Source organism: Fusarium venenatum (genome assembly GCF_020744135.1).
Source record: "Fusarium venenatum strain MPI-CAGE-CH-0201 chromosome Unknown EDB82scaffold_2, whole genome shotgun sequence".
Lineage (NCBI taxonomy): Eukaryota > Fungi > Ascomycota > Sordariomycetes > Hypocreales > Nectriaceae > Fusarium > Fusarium venenatum.
Genome location: NW_027072130.1, coordinates 4,056,388 through 4,076,959, shown reverse-complemented (window position 1 = coordinate 4,076,959; position 20,572 = coordinate 4,056,388). Strand labels below are relative to the sequence as shown.

The window sequence follows — 20,572 nt, the reverse complement described above, 5'->3', positions numbered from 1 at the left end:
TTGGCTATGTATTTACATAGCCTCAATGACATATATTCCTAAGAGCAAACAGTATTCACTTACGTGCACCTTCAACTGATCTGGTATAGGCCTGTGGAATGAAAACACTATGGTATTAACGTATAGGTAGGGGGTGGATATTTAAATAAAGGTTGTGGCGATTAAGTTTTTAGATCTGTAACCGTTATAATTAAATTTGTACTGGCAAAGAAAGAAGGTAGGAAATAACAAAAATCTTACACCTTCATGACATTTTATCCTTCCATTTCATTATTCAGATGCTGGAGGGGAACCGACAAAAAAGGCAAAAGAAAGAATGAGGAACACCGGATTTGAACCGATAACCTTCAGGAATCCCCGAATTACGCTGTGGGACAGCTAACTGGAATCTGACGCGCTACCGTTGCGCCAGCTCCCCATCTTGTGGTGATAAAAGCGTTACTAATGGGGTTCATGTACTAAGAACAAAAACCCTAGGAACAAAGAACAGATTCTCATCCGATCAATTCTTCTTTTTGCAATTGTTTACATCGAGATTCTTTCCTTGATCAATTAAGGTGAGGCAAACGCGGCATCTCGCTTGACGGAATTAACGAAACAAGCATATTCGCAAATGCAAGGGGCATAACGTGAAGATCGGCGTCGGAACTTTTTTCTTAGCCTCTAGAATTCAAGATTCGCCTTCCAAAACTCGGCAAGATATCCCCTGCAATGCTTGACATGGCCGACAATTGCTCGTGATTGGCACTTTTGAGAAACTCTATCAGTTCCTTCTAATCTCTCAAAAGATCCTCTGATATTCCAAGCTTTAGACAAATCGACAAGACCTTTTGACGTGCTCAGGGGATCACACATGAAACCAGCTCCCTAGCCAGGCAATAGATCGTCGCTATTGGTTGATAGCCTCGGTCGATATCGTTTCATGGCAGATTGGCCATTTCGCAACTCTCATTGGTGAGGGATCAACCATGCTAATTCCCAACCCCACAGGCCTGGCGGTAATGAAATAACCAGTCATGACACAATATCAAGGTACCTCATTAATTATGCACTCCTTTTGTAATCTTTGCTCTCGTGGCAAACGATTCATAACCTAACTTGGACACTGCACGAGACGTTTCGGTTGGTTGAGGCTCGAACAATTAATCATTATGCTATATCTTGACAGGGACAGCGACAGAAGGGATCGACACGCTCTTTAGGCAGGTAGTGGTTGCAGACAAGGATGTCTACTATCTTGGACGATGGCGATCATCGGAGCAGAGCACATGTCTTGTTTCGATAGGCTTAGGTACCGAACGACTACCAACAACCGAACATAGACGATGGACCAAGATTAAAGGAGATGAAGCAACGAGATAAATAGATGCTCTCGTCTCCAGAAACTCAATCTTGTCTCATCACACTCAGCTCTTCGGTCTTTACAGCAAAGTCAACAACTACATTCACTCACTCACAACCACTCTCTTTTTCAAACTCCAACTTTCAACTTTCGCTATATCAAAATGCGTTCCGCTACTCTTCTCGCTCTTTTGCCCTTTGCGCTGGCCGCTCCTTCAGCCTCAGTCTCTCGACGAGCTGAGCCCGCTCCTGTCATCCGTCCTCGCGGCGTCAAACTTGTCGATGGCAAGTACATCGTCAAGATGAAGAGCGGCGTCCGAGCTGCTTCTGTTGACAGCGCTGTTTCGACCATCCAGGCTGATGCCGATTACACCTACACCAAGAGCTTCAGCGGTTTTGCTGCTAGTCTCAAAGATGAGGAGATTGAGAAGCTCAAGCACGACCCCAATGTCAGTCACACAGATCCCAGTCAGTCAAAGTAATACTAACAAATTCCAGGTCGAGTACATTGAGCAGGATGCTGTCATCACCATCAAGGCTACTGTCGATCAGGACAATGCTCCTTGGGGTATCGCCCGTCTTTCCAGCTCCAAGCCCGGTAGCAAGACCTACACCTACGACGAGAGCGCTGGTGAGGGTACTTGCTCTTACGTCATTGACACCGGTATCGATGTTGAGCATCCCGACTTTGATGGACGCGCCAAGTTCCTCAAGAACTTTGCTGGTGGCCGTGATGGCGACGGTCAAGGTCACGGTACCCACGTTGCTGGAACTATCGGCTCTACCACCTACGGTGTCGCCAAGAAGACCACCCTTTACGCCGTCAAGGTCCTTGGTGATGACGGTTCAGGTACCAACTCTGCTGTAATTGCTGGCATGGACTTTGTCGCTGGCCACGCCGATGCCGAGAGCTGCCCCAACGGCGCCGTTGTCAACATGTCTCTGGGCGGCGAAGCCTCCGATGCTGTCAACAGCGCTGCCAAGAGCATTGTCGATGCTGGTCTGTTCCTTGCCGTCGCAGCTGGCAACGAGGCCGTTGATGCTTCTGGATCGTCCCCTGCTTCCGAGGCCAGCGCTTGCACTGTCGGCTCAACCACCCGAAACGACACCCTTTCCTACTTCTCGAACTTTGGCGACGTCGTTGATGTCCTTGCTCCTGGTACTGATATCCTGAGCACCTGGCCCGGCGGTAAGACCAACACCATCTCAGGAACTTCTATGGCTTCGCCCCATGTCGCTGGTCTGGCTGCTTACTTCCTTGGTCTGGGAAAGAAGGCTGAGGGTCTCTGCGAGTACATTGCTTCTCAGGCCCTTGATGGAGTTGTGGCTAGCGTCCCTCGCGACACTGTTAACAAGCTCATCAACAACGGTGTTAGCAAGTAAGGCAGCCAAGAGCTGCTTGCTTAGATACGACTGTATCAATTTCCTAGATGTATGATTAACGTATTGAATAATATTATTCGCTTGACCTTTGATTCACTACTGGATTCGTGTGACGAGTGATGTAGACAAGTGTGAAGTACAACACTCAATGAGAAAGGGTATGTTCGTTGAGCTCAGTCGAGTGCGGGCCACCAAAGTTGATCAAAGTCGTGATGGCTTCAATTGATAATATGTTATTCATGATTTAGATTTCAGCTCCTTCTTACTCTTTCCAACCATCTCCAGCGCCGAGGAACCAGTTCACACCCACCAGTCGCAAGTCATACTTCTCGACAAACTTGGCGGTATCGAAAGACCGTCTCTGGGTAAACTCTTCACCTCCAACATCTTCCTTCTTTAGATCAAGGTTAGAGGGTTGGCGGTACAGAAGTAGTAGGTATCTGTGAGGTTTTGAACTGGTGGATCATTAGCAAAGGAACAAATGTGACTGACATTGTCACTCACTCATCCTTGGGGCCAGGTCCCAAATATTCTGTCAGCGCAGGTTGGATTTGAGCAACAGCATCCGCGCTTCCCAAGGGCCTCAAGCCTGGAAGAACCCAGTGTCGCCAGAATGCAAACTTGGGGTCATCGGGTGTTGGCGCATCAGGATCAACGAGGAGAAGCATGTATGTAGCATCACCAGGTGCATCAGCCTGCAAGCAAACAAAGTAAGCGGGTGTCCTGACCTCATAACCGGCGTACATACCTCTTGGTCAAACAAGATACTAGGTGAGCGCTTGCACTCATTCGCACGAAACAGATTCCCCAACTCAACGTCCTTGCCGTCAAACGAGACGCGCAGGTTGACGGTGGGCTGGAAACCTTCAGGAATTAGACTAGCTGCAGGACCGGGAACTAGCTTCGCCTCAGCCAGAGAGCTCGACAATGCGTTTGACATTTTGAATGATGTATTGGATGTCCTGATATGGAGTTTGTGTTTGTTTAATGTTTGAGTGAGGTTGGGTCAATGACGGTATTTGAGAGAGTTTACCCCACGTTGGGGGCTTGCATCAGAATGACATCTGACTGGTGGAAGAACAGACGTGGAGCGTTGTTGGACGATGCGATGCCCCCAACATTGCCAAAGCACGAGTGGGACTGAGTCAATAAAGTCGTTTTGACATGCTGTTTACATTATGTGGACTTGTGCAAAGGATTTGCAAACAAGGTAGAGAGACGCGGCGCGCGCTGAGGTAGATCCACTATTTAAGCTTATCGGGCGGAAGGCTGATAGTAATCAACCGCTGTAGGGTAAGTCCGACACGTTGAACCTTGAGAAATATAATGCTAGGAAGAAACATTATAGCCCCTTAAAAGAAAGTAAAAATCTTAGAAAGCTTGAATTTAATTACGGTGATCTTTCTTAGGTCAGTTGTCATTGAGTAAAATACGGGTTTGCGCTGTAAGTTACAACTAATAATTCTTAATAATATGTGCTTTAACGACTTGAATATGTCTGAAAATGATAGTGGCATTGAGGGACACTTCAGGATTGTCCAGATGCCCCACTACATACATCATTATTGGTTTAAACCAATCGGTAGATAAGATAAGAGCTATAAATGACATCATATGCACGTGGAAATATGGATACCTATCCCATCGCGTCTGTTGGCTGAAAGTGGTTGGAAGCCATGAGAGTCACGCGTCAAAGACACGCTCCTTCGCCAGGTCGATCACTGTTCCATGATTGCGACTATCATGTTTTCTGATCCATGTCTTACGTGCCTTTATCTCATCAGAATACGTCAGAGAACCAACGCCATGTCGAGACGCGACGCTCGTCCTGTGGCAAGGAGAAGAGAAGCATGATGCGCCTCTATCACTGAAGATCCGTTTCGGCTTTGACTTGGGAGCAGTTGTTTCTTGAGTGATCATGATCTGGCTACTAACCTCGCCTAGACAATATCATGGCCGTCCAACGCCACTCACTGACAGCCTTTCCCAAAGCTAGTTCCGCGTCATCGTCCAGCCATAGTCGTCCTCGCAACTCATGACTTGGTTAGCCTTCAAGTCGCGAACCATTTGCCGACGGGACCTCCAGCCGTTTCTCTGCCAAGTTCTACTAACCACCAATACACCAACAACCCTCCCGCCGACAGTCCTCCTCTGTCGATATCATGGTGCGCTCTCAACAGGATCTAAGAATATGTGTTTCCCGACTATTCTGCACGTAAGCTCCTCGATCGCGAAGTCGCAAGACTCCAACATTATTCGCCGAGAACCTGTCCGATGCCCTCGAAAGCCACTCGATGATAACATGTCAATACTCGCCAATACTCACTCTCCGTCGTGCCTCATGTCTTGATGCATCTCCAACGGCGTTTAACATGCCGAATCCCTCCACCGAGCAGATTCCGAATGATGATCCCGTGAAGTGTCAAAGCCCGCGAATGCGACCGCACTCTACTCGCCCCGATATCCTCCATGATAAGCCGAGTCCGTATGATACTTGTCCTTTGATTTACCGATCGATTGAATACATAAATTTGCCATACACGAAGGATTGCTGTACGGCGGTGCTGCGAAATCCGTGTCGAAGCCCGTCGGTGTTGAGCTCTGAGCGGTAACGAGAAGCCAACGGACTCCGCAAGCAGGACATGACCGATGTGCAGTTACTGCATTACGGAGTTCCGTGCAGATGCGATAAGTCAGTTCGGTTTTGGTTCAATGCCAATTGCCTGCTGTGTCGCCTTTTTGCCGTTTCTCGGTAACAGTTTCTACCACTCCGATCGTAAATCTCATTTGGCGACCCTGCTACGGAACACCGACGGCCTGAGGTGTAATCCGGAACCCGAGAAGTCAGCGTAGTTGTTGCTGTCAAGTTATTCGGGTTGACCAACAGACGTCGCTGTTGATTGTAGGACCGAAGTCCATCGGTGTTCGGAGTACCGCCATGTCCGTAGTACCGCCATGTCCGTCACCTCTCCAACTATCCGTACTTCGCCAATGATTGCCGTGATAGTGTAAAAAGAGTGTATTTAATAATATATAAAGCATGCAATGCCCTATAATTTCGTATTGTGAAAGCCACCCTTGACAAGGGCATTCAGATGCATTTGTTCCAATCTACACAATTCTATCACGAAAGTCATGACTTCTGAGTCGTCCCCCACTACTTTGCCTCAACTCCCATACCCAATTCCTATGTATGGATGAAAGCAGGTTTGTTGGTAGCGATGTGTTCATATTTTTATGGTGTATCATCTACAGCGAATGAGTCGTCGCTCGTCTGTCCTATGAAGTTGAGTGACGATTGGCATTAATTGATGGAAGGATTAGTCGCACAGAAATGGCAGAATGCACACAATTCGCTGCGTTGCGTTAACAGAATATACTTCCCCTCATACCAAGCATGTATCAATTGTGAAATGAGGTGGTCCTGTCAAGTGGTGAATAATATTGTGGCCAAAGCATGCGGTGCTTACTATATATATTCAACTAATCCATACTTTTATCGGATGGTAGCTAGGTTTGATTCCTTACGGAGTCGGATCAACGATGCTATCGTCCACCTTCGTTTTGTTTTTGCTATTGCCAGAGTCATCTGTTCAATTCCCTGTTGGTTCTATTTATTTATAGAAACTTTTCATGATGCCTCGGCTTTGATGTGATGAACCAAGAAATGAGACGTTTGGGAAAGAATGAGGCTGTTTTGGACGCAGGTACGACGTCTATGATGATTCTGTCACTGAATTGAAGCAATTGATTCCATGCGCTGCAGATTGATTCCAAATGTAAGCGGGGCCGATGATTGGTTTATCTCGGCTTGTCGGTGTGGTGGGACAATTTAGAGACGGAAAAAGTTGCAGGTTTATCATCGCTACAGAGTTAAGAGGTCTAAGATGAGTATCCATTGTTGATTCAAGAGACGAATAGTGATAATAAAAGTTACAGAGTGACGATTAATAGATATTGAGAAGTATATTGATACAAGATTGCCTCTGAATAGAATGTTCTCATTCTTTTTACTCAGTCCGGAAAACATCACAGTTGCTAGCAACAAGTTGACCCCGCTCTTTAGCCTACCACCCATCTCGGGGATGTCCCCTTGCTCTTGGATCCTCTTTTTCCAGAGCAAGTAAGCAGTCTATAACCAAAAGGGTTGTTGAGGTGCAGATAATTGGGTTGCTCAGTTGCTGTGTTTTGTTTCTGCGGGGCTGTTACCGGTACTAAACCGATCACGAGATTGACAGCCAAACGTTATTCATATGTGGCGATCAATTCATTGCGATGCAAGTCGAGATATCATACATTTCGACATTATTTTCTAGACGTTTCTTGGAGGCAAACACATTAAAAATAGTCATGATCTTCTGAGGTATCATTCCGACGCAATCCGGACTCTCATGATGAATGACTTTTGTGTTACACTAGCTGCTGTATCGGTATAGCTTCCCCGCACTTGTCTACAGTGCGTCATGTAGCTCTTGTTGACGAAACCGGCATAACTTTCCGAGTTGACTGACAAACTGTTTGACGAGATACCGAGCATGATCCGGGCCTCGTCTCGTCTCCTCTTTCTCGTCGCCACTCCACTCACAGGCCTTCTTTTGCCAATCCGACTCTTATTATAAAGAGGTCCCAATCTCCACCCCCGCAATTCTTTCTTATGCCTCGGTTTCTTCTTCCTCTGTCTTCTTCTTCTCGTATTTTGTCTTTGTCAATAGCGAGGAGGACCTGGACTTTGAACAAGACAACACCCAGATTCTTGTCTACAACACCATACAATATGTCTGAGAGCAAGTGTCCCGTTGCCCACACAAAGGTGCCCAACGTCGCTGGTCACGGCGTCACTCACCAAAAGTGGTGGCCCGAGTCGCTCAAGACCAACATTCTGCGACAGCACAGCAACGTCACCAACCCTTACGGCGAGAACTTTAGCTATGCTGAAGCTTTCAAGTCGCTCGACTACAATGCCCTCAAGGAGGATTTGCGCAAGTTGATGACCGATTCGCAGGACTGGTGGCCTGCTGACTTTGGTCATTACGGTGGTCTCATGGTGCGACTGTCATGGCACAGCGTTGGAACATACCGTGTCTTTGACGGTCGCGGTGGTGGCCGACAGGCAAGTACTCAACATCACCTCAATTGCATTCATCTCTAACAATTTCCACAGGGTCAGCAGAGATTCGCTCCCCTCAACTCGTGGCCCGACAACGTCTCTCTCGACAAGGCTCGCCGCCTCCTCTGGCCCGTTAAGCAAAAGTACGGCAACAAGATCTCATGGGCCGACCTTATCGTCCTCGCTGGCAACGTCGCCCTCGAGGATATGGGCTTCAAGACCCTTGGCTTCGCTGGTGGCCGAGAGGACACCTGGGAGGCTGATGAGGCCACTTACTACGGTGGTGAGGATACCTGGCTCGGAAACGACGTCCGTTACTCCAACGGAAGCAAGGGAACCACCAAGCCTGGTGCCACCGACTCGGATCAGCCCGCGAACACTGATTATCACAACCGAGATCTCGAGAAGCCTTTGGCTGCTGCTCACCACGGTCTCATCTATGTTAACCCTGGTATGTCTCTCTCCGTGTATACCGATTGACTTGATCATCGCTGACAATAAACAGAGGGTCCTGATGGTAACCCCGACCCCGTCGCTGCCGCCCGTGACATCCGCGAGACCTTCGGCCGCATGGCCATGAACGACGAAGAGACCGTTGCTCTGATTGCTGGTGGTCACACCGTCGGCAAGACCCACGGAGCTGGCTCAACCGACCACGTCGGCCCCGAGCCCGAGGCCGCCGACCTTGCCCAGCAGGGTCTCGGCTGGTCCAACAGCTACAAGAGCGGAAAGGGTCCCGACACAACCACATCTGGTATTGAAGTCACATGGACAAGCACTCCCGTCAAGTGGAGCCATGACTACCTCAAGTACCTCTTCCAGTTTGAGTGGGAGCTTACAAAGAGCCCTGCTGGCGCTCACCAATGGGTTGCTAAGGATGCCGCCGCTACCGTCCCTGATGCCTATGACTCCAGCAAGAAGCACAGGCCTAGCATGTTGACCACCGACTTGTCGCTTCGCTTCGATCCTGAGTACGAGAAGATCTCTCGTCGTTTCCTTGAGAACCCCCAGGAGTTTAACGATGCCTTCGCCAAGGCTTGGTTCAAGCTCACTCACCGTGACATGGGTCCCCGCGACCGTTACCTCGGCCCCGAGGTCCCCAAGGAGATCTTCAACTGGCAAGACCCCGTCCCCGAGCGTGACTACAAGCTCGTCGACGACGGTGACATCTCTGCTATCAAGAACGAGATCCTCAAGTCTGGCATTGACGTCTCCAAGCTCGTCTCTACTGCTTGGGCTTCTGCTTCTACTTTCCGAGGCAGTGATCTCCGCGGTGGTGCCAACGGTGCTCGTCTCCGTCTTGAGCCCCAGAAGAACTGGGAGGTCAACAACCCCTCTCAATTGGGCCAGGTTCTCAACGGCCTTGAGAAGATCCAGAAGAACTTCAATGACTCCCAGTCCAGCGGCAAGGCCATCTCTCTGGCTGATGTGATCGTCCTTGCTGGTTCCGCTGCCGTCGAGAAGGCTGCTAAGGATGCCGGTGTCAACGTCACCGTGCCCTTCACTCCTGGCCGCACCGACGCCACCCAGGAACAGACTGATGTTAAGTCTGTTGGTCACTTGGAGCCCGCCGCCGACGGTTTCCGAAACTACGGCGCCTCCACAGACCGCGTCAAGCTCGAGCACATGCTCATTGACCGTGCTCAGCTTCTCACTCTCAGCGTCCCCGAGATCACCGCTCTTGTTGGTGGTCTTCGTGCGCTCAACACCAACTGGGATGGATCATCCCACGGTATTCTCACCAAGCGCCCTGGTGTCTTGTCCAACGACTTCTTCGTCAACCTCCTCGACATCAACACCGAGTGGAAGCCTGTCGGCAACGGCGACCTGTTCGAAGGTATTGACCGCAAGAGCGGCAACAAGAAGTGGACCGGTACCCGCGTCGATCTCGTCTTTGGATCGCACGCTGAGCTCCGCGCGACAGCTGAGACTTATGCTGAGGCTGGCGGTAGCGAGAAGCTGGTTCGCGACTTTGTCGCTGCTTGGACCAAGGTGATGAACCTGGACCGATTTGATGTTAAGAATGGTAATGCGCCTAATGTCTCTCCTCGACTGTAATTTTATGAATAGCAATGTAGCAAAATACCTTTGAGAATGAAATGATTACGAATCTGACTTGAACTATTGGCCCTTGATTGTGATGTGTCGCTCCATCAGTTGACGGTTCTAAATGCCCAAGCAATTGACCTTTTGCCGGCAATTGTCTGCTGTCCCGCTAGCCTCGGTACTTGATCAAGTCGCTAACAGCCTATCAATCGTGAGGTCACTGAAAGCCATATGGAATGAACATTATCTTTGATGCTATTCCCGGATCCGAGACCGAACCGGCCCCACCGGCCCGGGACGCGAACCGTTCAGTTCCGATCATGTGAGGGAGCCATTCCGACGCGACTGATAACGGAAATTATCTGACAAACATTCGATTCTTTCAATCTGATATTTATAATAGGTATTCGATTGCACAGAGCTCGTACGGTCTACTATTCGCAATTTGTTACTGAGTAGTCATGAGATGGACACATGCTTCATGTTCTGGTTTACTATATCGGACCCCAGCTAAGTAATATGGCATGGCTATTATGCACAAGTACGCATGAAACGTACATAGCAAGATAACAAGATAACACTTAAATCAATGAACCAACAGCACCCTGATTTGTTATTGGAATATGCCGTTTGTTGTGATTATGCGGCCGACTGTTACACTGCACTGCACTGTCAAGTGGGATGTAAATTAGAATCAAACTCCTGTTTGCTATGAATGCTACTACGTAGTGAGTTATGCCTAGAACCTAGCATCGTTTTGAAATCTGCCTTTTGTTTCTCGTTGATTTTCTTTTCGTGCTCGTCATAACAACCTCATCCCCTGCTCCTGCGAAGCGTGGCGATAGCTCCCACTTGTGGTCATCCGCAAGGTTGTTCCAAACTCGTTTTGCCCCTGAAGATATCATTCTTGAGAGAAGGTAATCAAGGACCCTACATAAGTATTTCCTACTTATTCCTCCCTCATCCAGTCCACGACAACGCGCTCCTCCCCACATCGTTCAACTTGCGCGCGAATACAACGTCACCTTTACAGCCTACCGAGGCCGGAACCATTTGGGTCCTCGAGTGAGGGCACGAAGCTCTCCAAGCCCTTATTGAAGCTCGCTACCGAGCAGAGAGACCGCACCAATAGCCTATTGTTGACGTAGTCGCGTCATCCTCTGTACAGCGACCAACCATGTCATCGCAGGCTACTTTACAAGGATCTAGGATCCCAAGTGAAAAGCGAATGCAGCAGCTGATAAAATATATTTGAATTGATAGTAATACTCCCTCCCCTTTTCTCCCTATTTTTCCTCCTTGTTTTCTTCTTTTTCTTTTCTCTCCTGCCTTCTCAGTTCTATCTATGTTATTGACAAAGGCTAATCTATCCGCGCAGATCAAATTTTCAACAAGTCCACTAACAGCTATACCATCACCCAGCAAGACCTCGAATTCATCTCTGACCAACAGCTCGAGTGGTCCCAGCAATGGATCCCTGATCCCACATTTGACAAAAAGGTCAAAGACGTGCAGGATGCCTACGATGAGCTGACGCTTGATGATGGGAGTCTATTTACTCGCGGCACGGACGCCTTCATCGAAGAAGGGTAGCGCGATGAAGATGTTGGCCAGCTCCGTCGACTGAACCCACAAGAGTTCAGGGCCGCACAAGAGGATATCGCTTCTGGGGATGCCTTGCAGCGTTACTCAGCCCCACTGGAAGCCCAAGGACCACTCTCCGATTTGGGTTACTTCCACCATGACCCCATCACGGGAGCTGAGCTGGATGTCGTAGTCGATGCAGACACCGGGGACGCTCGCCGCCGTCTCCTTCCACCAGAGCCTTCTTGGCTGCCACACAGTCAAGAGCAAGACCGAATGATCGCCGCCTCACGATTCTCGTCTGATCGAAGACCAAGATGGCGATACTATCAATATCCTCACAGAGGGGGATTATTTTCTCCAAGTCTGTGTTCGCAAAAACTTAACTCAGTCGATTGACATGACTGGCTGAATGCGCAAATCACTGGTAGCTATGCGATATTTCAAAGTCCTTACTCGTTGCACACAGCTGGGTCTACGAGAGACGGCAACCAAGCCAGCCGAGTGGCGCGCTCGTCTAAGCATTGGACCCAACTGCCTCGCTGACAATGCGACGCCCAAGGCCGTGGTAGTTGGCTACTCTGGCATCACAGGCTGTCCTGTGTCTGCTGCTCCTGCAAAGAAGGGTACTGTGCGCGACACTATCGATTGAATGACAATTCTCAGGGAATTATATTCAGGACAGAACCCATGAACCGTCTGTCCGGCGGGAATGTGACTTGGCATGAAATAACTACGTTGCCCGACAATACCGGCGCCATCAAGCGACTGGTCGTGAACAATAACCGGCACTTGATTGACGATACTGACGTGATTAATACCATCACCCACCAACACAAACGGCTCACCCTTGGACTCAGCTTTGAGCCTCCAACTCATCATAGAACAGCGACAGATGGGGAGTAGCAGCCCTCACTTGCGCACCTCTATGGTGGTATGGAAGACAGAGACACGCACTTTACTCTACACCTGCCGTGCCTTGCAATCCTGGACATTCCACAGGAATTAAACGATCGTCTCATTGCCTTCCTGTGGAAGTATCCCTATGACCCCATAGCTCTGAACGACGCTCTGCAGGCGGTTCTGGTCCATGAACGCATCTCCAAGGCGTTTAACTATGAGTCGGAGGCCTGGGCCTGTGGAGCTGTCGATGGGCAACGAGAACTGAAGAACCCTGTTCCCAAGGTCGATATAGCCCAATTTGTAATCTACTGGCCACACTATAAGCGATATCACGAGGAGAAGAGGGTATATATCTCAGGCGCACACCAGTATTTTGGGCCATTCGTCAAGGACCTCAAACCTACCGTTGAACCTGAGCGCTACCATCACCGACCTGGTTCCATTGCCGAGGCGCTGCGAGAATTCCGCGACCCCGGTGTATAAGAAGAAGATTTCCTCCACCAAACAAATGAGCGACAATGCATGCGACTGAATCTTGCGCGAGCCCTCAAGGTCCCTCTCAAGAATCTACACATCGACAAGAAACCAAGACTGATCACCTGGGACAGTATGCAAAGAGAAGTTGTATTGGCAGCCGAGAAGGGCGCCATCCCTTGGGTGGTTGATTGCGCAGTTGGAGTTCCTCAGCTCCTACACAAGTCTTGTCCTGCTCCAGCCCCGACCCGAACGCCCTCGCCCCCCTCTTGAGAACCAGGAGGCAGTTACTACGACTACCAATCTTTTAGAGCCTCAGTCCTTGAACTGTTTGTCACCTTGGCAGCGCACCGACCTCCAAAATAGAGACTTTGGGCGGATTAGCAGACCAGAATGAGATGCCTACTGAGTGGCAGAAAGAATGGCATCCTAAGTCTTAGGGTATAAGAATAAGTAGTCTAAGAACCATAGCCTAAGGAATATAAAGTGACCTACTAATTTCTTCTCTTATGCTTCCAGTGGTTAATTTTTCTGATACCCCGAGGCTTATTAACGCAGCCATGAGGGAGTGCGGTGTGAAGAGATAAGGATGCTCAGTATCTAAACATCAGGAAATGAAATAGAAGACTCCAGAACAGAGACTTTAGTAGATTGACAGAGCCCAATGGGATGCCACTGAGACCGCGGATATGATTTGTAGGATGATCCCATGCTTGTCATCAAAAGTGAATCATTCTCTGGTCCCTGTAAAGCTAGACCTCGATACGAAACGCTAGTGGCCAGTGAGTCAACCATAGTAGAGGTGGCAGTGATAGGGCAAGTTGCTTCCCTGCGCAAGCCACAAGTCTCGCTATAGTGTGAAAATGGATTGACTATATGGCCAGTGCCTAGGACCGTATCGCTCTTTGCGGGTACGGGGAGACGATGTTGCCGACTGTCTGAATGGCATGGGAGCCGTACTCAAGAAGCATCAGATATCAAATCGAGACATGAAAACCGCCTCGCTGGGCGATGGAGTTGACCTTCCACTGGCCCAGTGCTTGCTCGAATGAGGATGGATACATAATAAGTCAGTATGGTCAATAAGAAAACCCATAAGCCACCGATAGTCGATATATTTGACTTTGGCGACTGGGTCTGATTAAACTCTTCCCTGTCATGGTGCCTTTGCCACTCTTGAGAAGGGGGCTAGTGGGTATCAGGAAGTATGGCCTCTTGAGTTTAGGATACAATAAATAACCTAAACCAATAGCCTAAATTGCATAAAATGACCTAATGATTTCGTCCCTTATGCCTCAGACGGCCAAATTATCTGATACCTTGAGGGAGGGATGAGGTCTTTGCCAACGATCCTTGTATGCCACATATAGGCGTGGGAGCAGAGCATTGACTATGAGGATAGACTAAACTTTCTGATCCAGAGAACAACGTGAGAAACCCCCTTGGTTTCTTTAGAGGTTGGGATGTTAATTGGCTTTGTCAATGATTGCATGATGTCAATCAACATCTCTTGGATGGGTAGGATATGATTTCATGGCAGATATCCCCTTGGATTTTGACAGAGGCTGTAGAAGTGGAAATCCGACTCTTGGATACACTCTATACAGCGATCCTCGAATTTGCTTACAGATTGTGAATGGGAAATATTATCAGGGAATCAGCTTGCTCAAAATCGAGTAGCTCATATCATCGAAGCAACGAACAAGCCCTAAGACAGCGAAATTACACTTGGTTGAGTGAAGCAAAGAACCACTCGTACCGCGGCCTTTCTTATCAGTATTAATGAATTAACGCCAGATAGGCAGATACTGTTATTTTAATTCCCATTTTTCTTGCTAGATGACGACGCTATTAATGAGCAATCCGGTATGGCAGTCATGATCGGGGATATTACAAACATGCCCAGAAGCCGGTCTAACGGATGTTAAAAGTTAGCGTGTAGGCTTAGTTTGACAGCCAGTGATGCCATCATCCTCTAGTGTCAGTGGACTCCGGTCTTTGCGTGTTCTTAAATCTCCTAGCGACATGCTCTGTTCAAAGGTCGAGCGAGACGTTTTGCAAACTCAATAGGCCGCTGATCCTGTGGGGTTGACTGACTCGTCGTGGCCTGACTTGTGGGCAGCAGAAAAGATCTTAGGGTATAAAAATAAGTAGTCTAAGGACTATAGTCTAAGGAGCATAAAGTGACCTACTAATTTCGTCCCTTATGCTTCGACCGGCCAATTTTCCTGATACTCTGAGGCCTGACTACCATCTCGTTTAACGAAAGAGTACCACATTGCATGAATGCAACGATCACCATTAGGTAGTCTGAAGGGATCAGAGTCAGAATCACGTGAATTTTATCTATGCATGTCATGTTTGAAGCGAAAGAGTATCGGTAATTTCTGAAGTGGAATTCCAGTTTCGTACAGAGTAATTCAAGTGCTAATATTCGGATTGCAGATCTGCCGAGCCAGGTACGCTGGTAGCTTTTTATTGCTAGTGGGTCAACAATTCAACTGTCTCCAATATTCCCTTGAAACTTTTCATTCGATAGTGGATTCAATGAGACACTGGAAGCTAATTGAATGGATGGAAGAAAAGACACAACGGGAGAAACGTGGGAATGCCGTTGACCCTCAACTGCCTCTTTACCAACATTCCAGTTTGTCCTGAATCTAGCTCAATTCGAGATAGTTATCAGTTGCAACTGTTCAGTTAGGTTTAACGCGAGTAACCATTCCGAAAGCGATGCTGTTCGTCCGGGTCCCTGGTTCACCTGCGGCGTTCTGGCGTTGTATGGCTTGTTGTCTAGCGCTCAGTTGCAATGTAACGCGGGATAGCCTAACGTAGCAGTGAGAAGCCCGAGCGTCGACAAAGTTTTAGCTTGGCTCCGTTGAAGAATTGGCAGCGATACTAGGCACTGCCATTGGCATTGACGTTGAAACTGACACTGACAGCGATGGAGATAGGAAACACCCGAGCCCTGTACGTCATTATGGGATGAAAGGGCTTTGACTCTTGAGTGGTGGTTAACTTTGTTAGCACTTCTGCTCATTGGGCATGCACAAGCCACGACACGAGATGGCTTGCCCAGCATCGTTGTCTAGCGGGATAAGGAGCCAAGCATGGTATTTTTAGTGATAAGCAATTCGTCGATTCGATTATGCATCGTGATCTTACAGGCATTAGCTACCCTGTCGATGTAACTCAGCTGCTTAGCCAAATCTCAAGAGGGTCTTTTTTCTTTTTCGCTCCCTACCTTCAGGGACACACTAGCAAGTCCGCTAAATTAGGTCGGCCCTCGACCAGACACTCTCACTCGTTTACTACTAACAGCAGATGATGCACCGATCGTCGATCTCAGTCTTTCTCCCCTATCATCGGGATCGGGACCTGAGCGTTGCTTTTGGAGCTGAGAAGGGCAAAACTCAAGGCCAAACTAAACAATCGTCATGGAAAGGTAATTAAATGCGATCTACAGCCACTATAATATCTCGTAAACTTCACCCTTGTAAATTGCATTCCGCGTTGTACTCTCAAACGGGTCAACTTTCTACGCTCAGTCTCTCAAGGCAATGCCTCGCCTCCACTGGATACCCCATTCGGTGAAAAGCCCTGTTCGTTGGTTTCCCATTAAAGACGTGAGTTTCCGTTTACCTGCCTGTCATATTGCTCACTTGAGAGTCTCTGCGTCATCAATTGCTTAGTTTAAATCGTCTCGTATAAGCACCATTTGGCTAACATAGACGATTTACAAAAATGCAGAAGACACACCTTAACCTCGTCGAAGACGACGACGATATGGATTCCTGTCCACCTCCGATCCCCATACGATCGCACACACCAAGACGACAAGTCACAATGAAGCAGAGGTACGTTGTTATGTCTCAGATCCAGCCTTGCTCAGCTGGCTTGGCCAGTCATGACAAAAAGAGCAACAAAAAAAAGGAAAAATAGGCTAACAGATCAGCTTTGAGACACAAGATTTAGGCGACGGAAAAGCCGATTTCGACCCACGACTGCTGCAACAGCCATCGACATCAGCAGCACCCGCACACAGTCATCATCGTCAAAGACACTATCATAACCACAACCAGACCCTGAAAGACAACCACGACCACGACCAGAATTATACCCACGTCCATGCTCCTGCACCAGCACCTGTACCATCACCCGCACCCGCAACTATCCCTATCCCTGCGCATCCAACTTCGCCCGCTCGACCGTCATCCTCTGCGACATCACGAAGTGCAATGTCATACCGATCGCACGAAACAGAGGTTTGGTCGCAAAGAGAAAGAGATGCTTCATCCATTTCTTCCGTCTACGTACCAACGCATCTCCCCGCGCTGCAAGCAAAGGGTGCAGGTGCAGAGGGAGACGGCCTTGAACCCTTGACAGAGGAGGAATATGACCCGTCATCTTTCGATCTCGTCGTGCCGGCGCATGCCATGGGGAAGCAGTACACTCTCGAGAGTCAATCCGAGCTGTTGTTTTCCGCCAAGCATCTCACAATCATTTTTGAAGATCCCCTACTATTGCAGCGTTTCACAAACTTCATTTCCGCATCGCGACCCGGTTCAATGCCACTTTTGACATATTATCTCGATACCCTCAAAGCAATCAAGGCAATTAATTATGCCAACTCTTTGACAGCATCTTTGGAAGAAATTGAAGATCATGATTTCACAATGGACCCTGTTACTAGTACTGTCAATACTGCTCTGCAAAAACGAGCGACTGATGCTTTTCAAGCAATGGCCAACCACGATTTACCAGCTTACATCACCCACACGTACATTCAGACTGTCAGCATCACCATCAAGCGAAGAATAACAGACACTTTGGCTCCCCAACTGCGAGAGCTCTCTGAGGGCTTGGCAGAGGTATTCTGTCTTACAGATCCTTCACGGCCCGATAATCCCATTGTATTCGCTAGTGAGGGTAAGTTAAGCCAGCGACGAAATTGATGGCCAGTGCTAACATATCACAGAATTCCACCGAACAACGCAGTATGGTATGGACTATGTTCTGGGCCGCAACTGTCGATTCCTTCAAGGTCCCAAAACCAACTCGTGGAGTGTTCAGAGAATTCGAGACAAGCTCAAAGCTGGACAAGACCACTGCGAAACATTCCTCAACTACCGTCGCGATGGCTCACCTTTCATGAACCTGCTCATGGTATCTCCGCTATACGACTCGCGTGGTGTCGTTCGTTACCATCTCGGTGCACAGGTCGATGTGTCTGGTCTTGTAACAGACTGTGCAGGACTGGACTCGCTATCAAAGTTGCTGAACCGTGAAAACCCGGAAAATGAGCGTTATCCGGGTGAGAATGCTCACAAAGCAAAGGAAGAGCAGAAAGATGACTTTAGAGACTTGGCGGAAATGTTTAACCTCACCGAACTCAGGACTGTGCGTGAATCAGGCGGTGCTTTCCACAGGACAAGACAACAGGACTTGAGAAAAACAGATGCAGCACCTGCGAACTGGAGCAAGCCGAGGTTTGTCTTTGAGGACGATGCAACCATCAACAGACGTTTGTCAGACCCGATTCTTCAGGACACAGCTACGATGAGTTTTGGTGGTCGTCTCAGTGGTGTTTACAAGCACTACCTGCTTGTCCGCCCTTACCCCAGCCTGCGTATCCTCTTCGCCTCGCCATCTCTCCGTGTACCGGGCATGCTGCAAAGCTCATTCCTCTCCCGCATTGGCGGCTCCGACCGCGTCCGCGAAACCCTCACGCAAGCCTTTGCTGGTGGAAACGGCCTAACAGCTAAGATCCGCTGGTTGTCCAAGACCGACATGAACCACAAGAACCATGGCGAAGGTGGTCAAGCACCCCCCGCGAACCCTGGTCGTAACCGCTGGATCCATTGCACACCTCTTCTTGGATCAAACGGTGCCGTGGGTGTGTGGATGGTTGTTTTGATCGATGACGAGTCTGATGAAGCTTTTATTCGAGGAATGAGGAGAGATGCGCCTATTGTGCAGCCTGCACCAAGGCCAAAGTCGAGAATCGATCAGCTTACAGGCGATGATGATACGATGAGTCTGAGCAGTTTCGCTGCCCAGCATCGTGGTTAAAGGCGTCGGATTGGGGTTGAAGATTTATGAGACACGAGATGGTTTAAACCACGGTCTATATTTTTGTAATTAATGATACCTCTTTCAGTTTTGATACCAAGAAGTAATGCATATTGGATTATTTAGGAGCCTAGGGATGATTCTGTGACGACGCTCATAAACAAAACATCATGCGCCGAGTGACACATGGCTTGAAGAAGCTTTGACATTCTGATTTGATCGTCTTACAGTCCAGTTCGGCCCGAGCCGAGCTTGGTTTCCGTTTGACGGTACAGTGGCAGCCACGAGGTTGAGAGTCATCTGCCTAGTACAGCAATGTCTCTGAAAGAGTGGGTGTACATATATGTCTGGACTGCCCAAAACATGTGCTGCTGTTGGACCATTGATAAGGCACTGATGCCGGACTCATGCCCAGATCAGCCACCTCTGAATATAACCATTTAGCCGTTTCGCAATTGGTGCATTTCTCCAGTCCTCGTTCGTTGATGTTGATCTCGTAAATAGGTCAATCTTTTCCAGATATCCAGAAAATACGACGAAGCCTAAGCAAAATGAAGCAAGCTCCAGCGACCCTGAGTGTCAAGCAGTGTATGAGTCCGGTTTCATTTTGTGTTGGCGTTTCACCATCGTCGTCTCTACGTATCAGATTGCGACATAACCCCCGCACATGGCGAGTGCAGGGGTAGTCTGGTTGATGTTATAAGAGCATCACATCGTCTCAAGTCTCTGTCAGAAAACAGCTGTAGTTCATCTTCATCATCAATCAAGATGTATTCTTCTTCAATCACACCAGAATACGAAGCTGCGAATGAGAAGTATGCTACAGACTTTGACAAGGGTGATCTTGCCCTCCCACCATCCCGGTATGTAACCAGCAACAAAAGCATGGAATTGCTGACTGACTGTCAACCCATAGAAAAGTAGCCATAGTGGCATGTATGGATGCTCGCCTTGATCCAGTTCAGATCCTAGGAATTGAGCTGGGCTCAGCGCATGTCATTCGCAACGCAGGCGGTCGAGCAGCTGACGCTCTTCGCTCGATTATCATCTCGCAACAACTTCTCGGCACCAGAGAGATTGTCATTGTCCACCATGTCCGTATTATCCACATACCTCCCCCTCTTTCGGCTTGAACTAACAGAAACAGACTGACTGTGGTATGCTCACATTTTCTGATCTCGACCTGAAGGCCAAGGTCAGAAACGATCTCGACCAAGACGTGGATCACATTGCCTTTTTGCCCTTCGGAGATCTTGAGCAGAGTGTTCGTGACGATGTCAAATTTCTGAAGAAGAGTCCTTTGGTGTTGGATGTTCCTATCACCGGATACGTCTACGATGTCAAATCTGGAAAGATTACAGTGAAGATCAGATAGGCCCTTTATATGTTTTGAAGGGATTTGTCGAAGCTGGTTATGAATAATAGTTAATGTTTTGTGAATCGCACATAGTCAAAGAGTTACAGCTACCAACAGGTTTTGGAATGATAAAAATAAATAGCAAGATGCATTCTGAGATATTCCATTAAAAACAGAGGCACACAGCAATGGACCTGCATAAACCAATTAACCCAGTGAGACTCCTTCCCAAAATAACTAGATTGATATCACTCTTTTACCTGAAAGCCATCCTCCAAGATGTGCCAATCTAACCAATCCGCTTA

General features: G+C 48.4%; 7 protein-coding genes and 1 non-coding gene across 8 annotated transcripts; 6 read left to right on the top strand and 2 right to left on the bottom strand.

The window, feature by feature from the left end:
- Nucleotides 1-317: 317 nt before the first annotated feature.
- EDB82DRAFT_t89 lies at nt 318-418 on the bottom strand. The gene has a single exon. It is a non-coding gene; the product is annotated as a tRNA-Trp (tRNA).
- Nucleotides 419-1,505: 1,087 nt separating this feature from the next.
- EDB82DRAFT_545197 (peptidase S8/S53 domain-containing protein) lies at nt 1,506-2,724 on the top strand (the record flags this gene model as incomplete). Its single annotated transcript, XM_025734339.1, has 2 exons — nt 1,506-1,790; nt 1,840-2,724. The coding sequence occupies 2 exons, from the start codon at nt 1,506-1,508 to the stop codon at nt 2,722-2,724; spliced, it is 1,170 nt and encodes a 389-aa protein (XP_025585156.1).
- A 131-nt stretch (nt 2,725-2,855) lies between these two features.
- On the bottom strand, nt 2,856-3,947 carry EDB82DRAFT_164435 (phosphatidylethanolamine-binding protein). The gene is made up of 3 exons (XM_065607098.1): nt 3,473-3,947; nt 3,229-3,419; nt 2,856-3,179 (listed from the first exon to the last, which is right to left on the bottom strand). Exons 1-3 carry the CDS (start codon nt 3,662-3,664, stop codon nt 2,987-2,989), a joined length of 576 nt encoding a protein of 191 aa, XP_065464718.1. The 5' UTR covers nt 3,665-3,947; the 3' UTR covers nt 2,856-2,986.
- Nucleotides 3,948-7,041: 3,094 nt separating this feature from the next.
- EDB82DRAFT_498073 (peroxidase/catalase) lies at nt 7,042-9,952 on the top strand. Its single transcript, XM_065608565.1, has 3 exons — nt 7,042-7,834; nt 7,886-8,282; nt 8,337-9,952. The coding sequence occupies exons 1-3, from the start codon at nt 7,379-7,381 to the stop codon at nt 9,887-9,889; spliced, it is 2,406 nt and encodes an 801-aa protein (XP_065464717.1). The 5' UTR covers nt 7,042-7,378; the 3' UTR covers nt 9,890-9,952.
- Nucleotides 9,953-11,054: 1,102 nt separating this feature from the next.
- Nucleotides 11,055-13,029, top strand: EDB82DRAFT_554981 (uncharacterized protein; the record flags this gene model as incomplete). The annotated part of the gene is made up of 5 exons (XM_025734336.2): nt 11,055-11,094; nt 11,256-11,466; nt 11,521-11,825; nt 11,911-12,092; nt 12,464-13,029. 5 exons carry the CDS (start codon nt 11,055-11,057, stop codon nt 12,845-12,847), a joined length of 1,122 nt encoding a protein of 373 aa, XP_025585153.2. The 3' UTR covers nt 12,848-13,029.
- Nucleotides 13,030-16,470: 3,441 nt separating this feature from the next.
- Nucleotides 16,471-16,862, top strand: EDB82DRAFT_498072 (uncharacterized protein). The gene has a single exon (XM_065608564.1). It carries the CDS (start codon nt 16,583-16,585, stop codon nt 16,778-16,780), a length of 198 nt encoding a protein of 65 aa, XP_065464716.1. The 5' UTR covers nt 16,471-16,582; the 3' UTR covers nt 16,781-16,862.
- A 184-nt stretch (nt 16,863-17,046) lies between these two features.
- EDB82DRAFT_426636 (uncharacterized protein) lies at nt 17,047-18,910 on the top strand (the record flags this gene model as incomplete). The annotated part of the gene is made up of 2 exons (XM_025734333.2): nt 17,047-17,767; nt 17,817-18,910. Coding segments are annotated over 2 exons (1,815 nt in total), but the record flags the coding sequence as incomplete, so codon positions are not given.
- A 384-nt stretch (nt 18,911-19,294) lies between these two features.
- On the top strand, nt 19,295-20,441 carry EDB82DRAFT_164160 (carbonic anhydrase). The gene is made up of 3 exons (XM_025734332.2): nt 19,295-19,773; nt 19,827-20,004; nt 20,058-20,441. The coding sequence occupies exons 1-3, from the start codon at nt 19,679-19,681 to the stop codon at nt 20,283-20,285; spliced, it is 501 nt and encodes a 166-aa protein (XP_025585149.1). The 5' UTR covers nt 19,295-19,678; the 3' UTR covers nt 20,286-20,441.
- The last annotated feature ends 131 nt before the right edge of the window (nt 20,442-20,572 follow it).

Excerpts from the sequence above, each read along its gene's own strand:
- EDB82DRAFT_498073 (XM_065608565.1), top strand. The coding sequence starts at position 7,379 with ATGCCTCGGTTTCTTCTTCCTCTGTCTTCTTCTTCTCGTATTTTGTCT. Across the intron at positions 7,835-7,885 it reads GTCGCGGTGGTGGCCGACAG|GGTCAGCAGAGATTCGCTCC; the intron begins GCAAGTACTCAA and ends CAATTTCCACAG. Across the intron at positions 8,283-8,336 it reads TCTCATCTATGTTAACCCTG|AGGGTCCTGATGGTAACCCC; the intron begins GTATGTCTCTCT and ends GACAATAAACAG.
- EDB82DRAFT_498072 (XM_065608564.1), top strand. The coding sequence starts at position 16,583 with ATGCAGAAGACACACCTTAACCTCGTCGAAGACGACGACGATATGGAT.
- EDB82DRAFT_164435 (XM_065607098.1), bottom strand. The coding sequence starts at position 3,664 with ATGTCAAACGCATTGTCGAGCTCTCTGGCTGAGGCGAAGCTAGTTCCC. Across the intron at positions 3,420-3,472 it reads GTATCTTGTTTGACCAAGAG|GCTGATGCACCTGGTGATGC; the intron begins GTATGTACGCCG and ends GTTTGCTTGCAG. Across the intron at positions 3,180-3,228 it reads GGACCTGGCCCCAAGGATGA|TTCAAAACCTCACAGATACC; the intron begins GTGAGTGACAAT and ends ATGATCCACCAG.
- EDB82DRAFT_164160 (XM_025734332.2), top strand. The coding sequence starts at position 19,679 with ATGTATTCTTCTTCAATCACACCAGAATACGAAGCTGCGAATGAGAAG. Across the intron at positions 19,774-19,826 it reads CTTGCCCTCCCACCATCCCG|AAAAGTAGCCATAGTGGCAT; the intron begins GTATGTAACCAG and ends GTCAACCCATAG. Across the intron at positions 20,005-20,057 it reads AGATTGTCATTGTCCACCAT|ACTGACTGTGGTATGCTCAC; the intron begins GTCCGTATTATC and ends TAACAGAAACAG.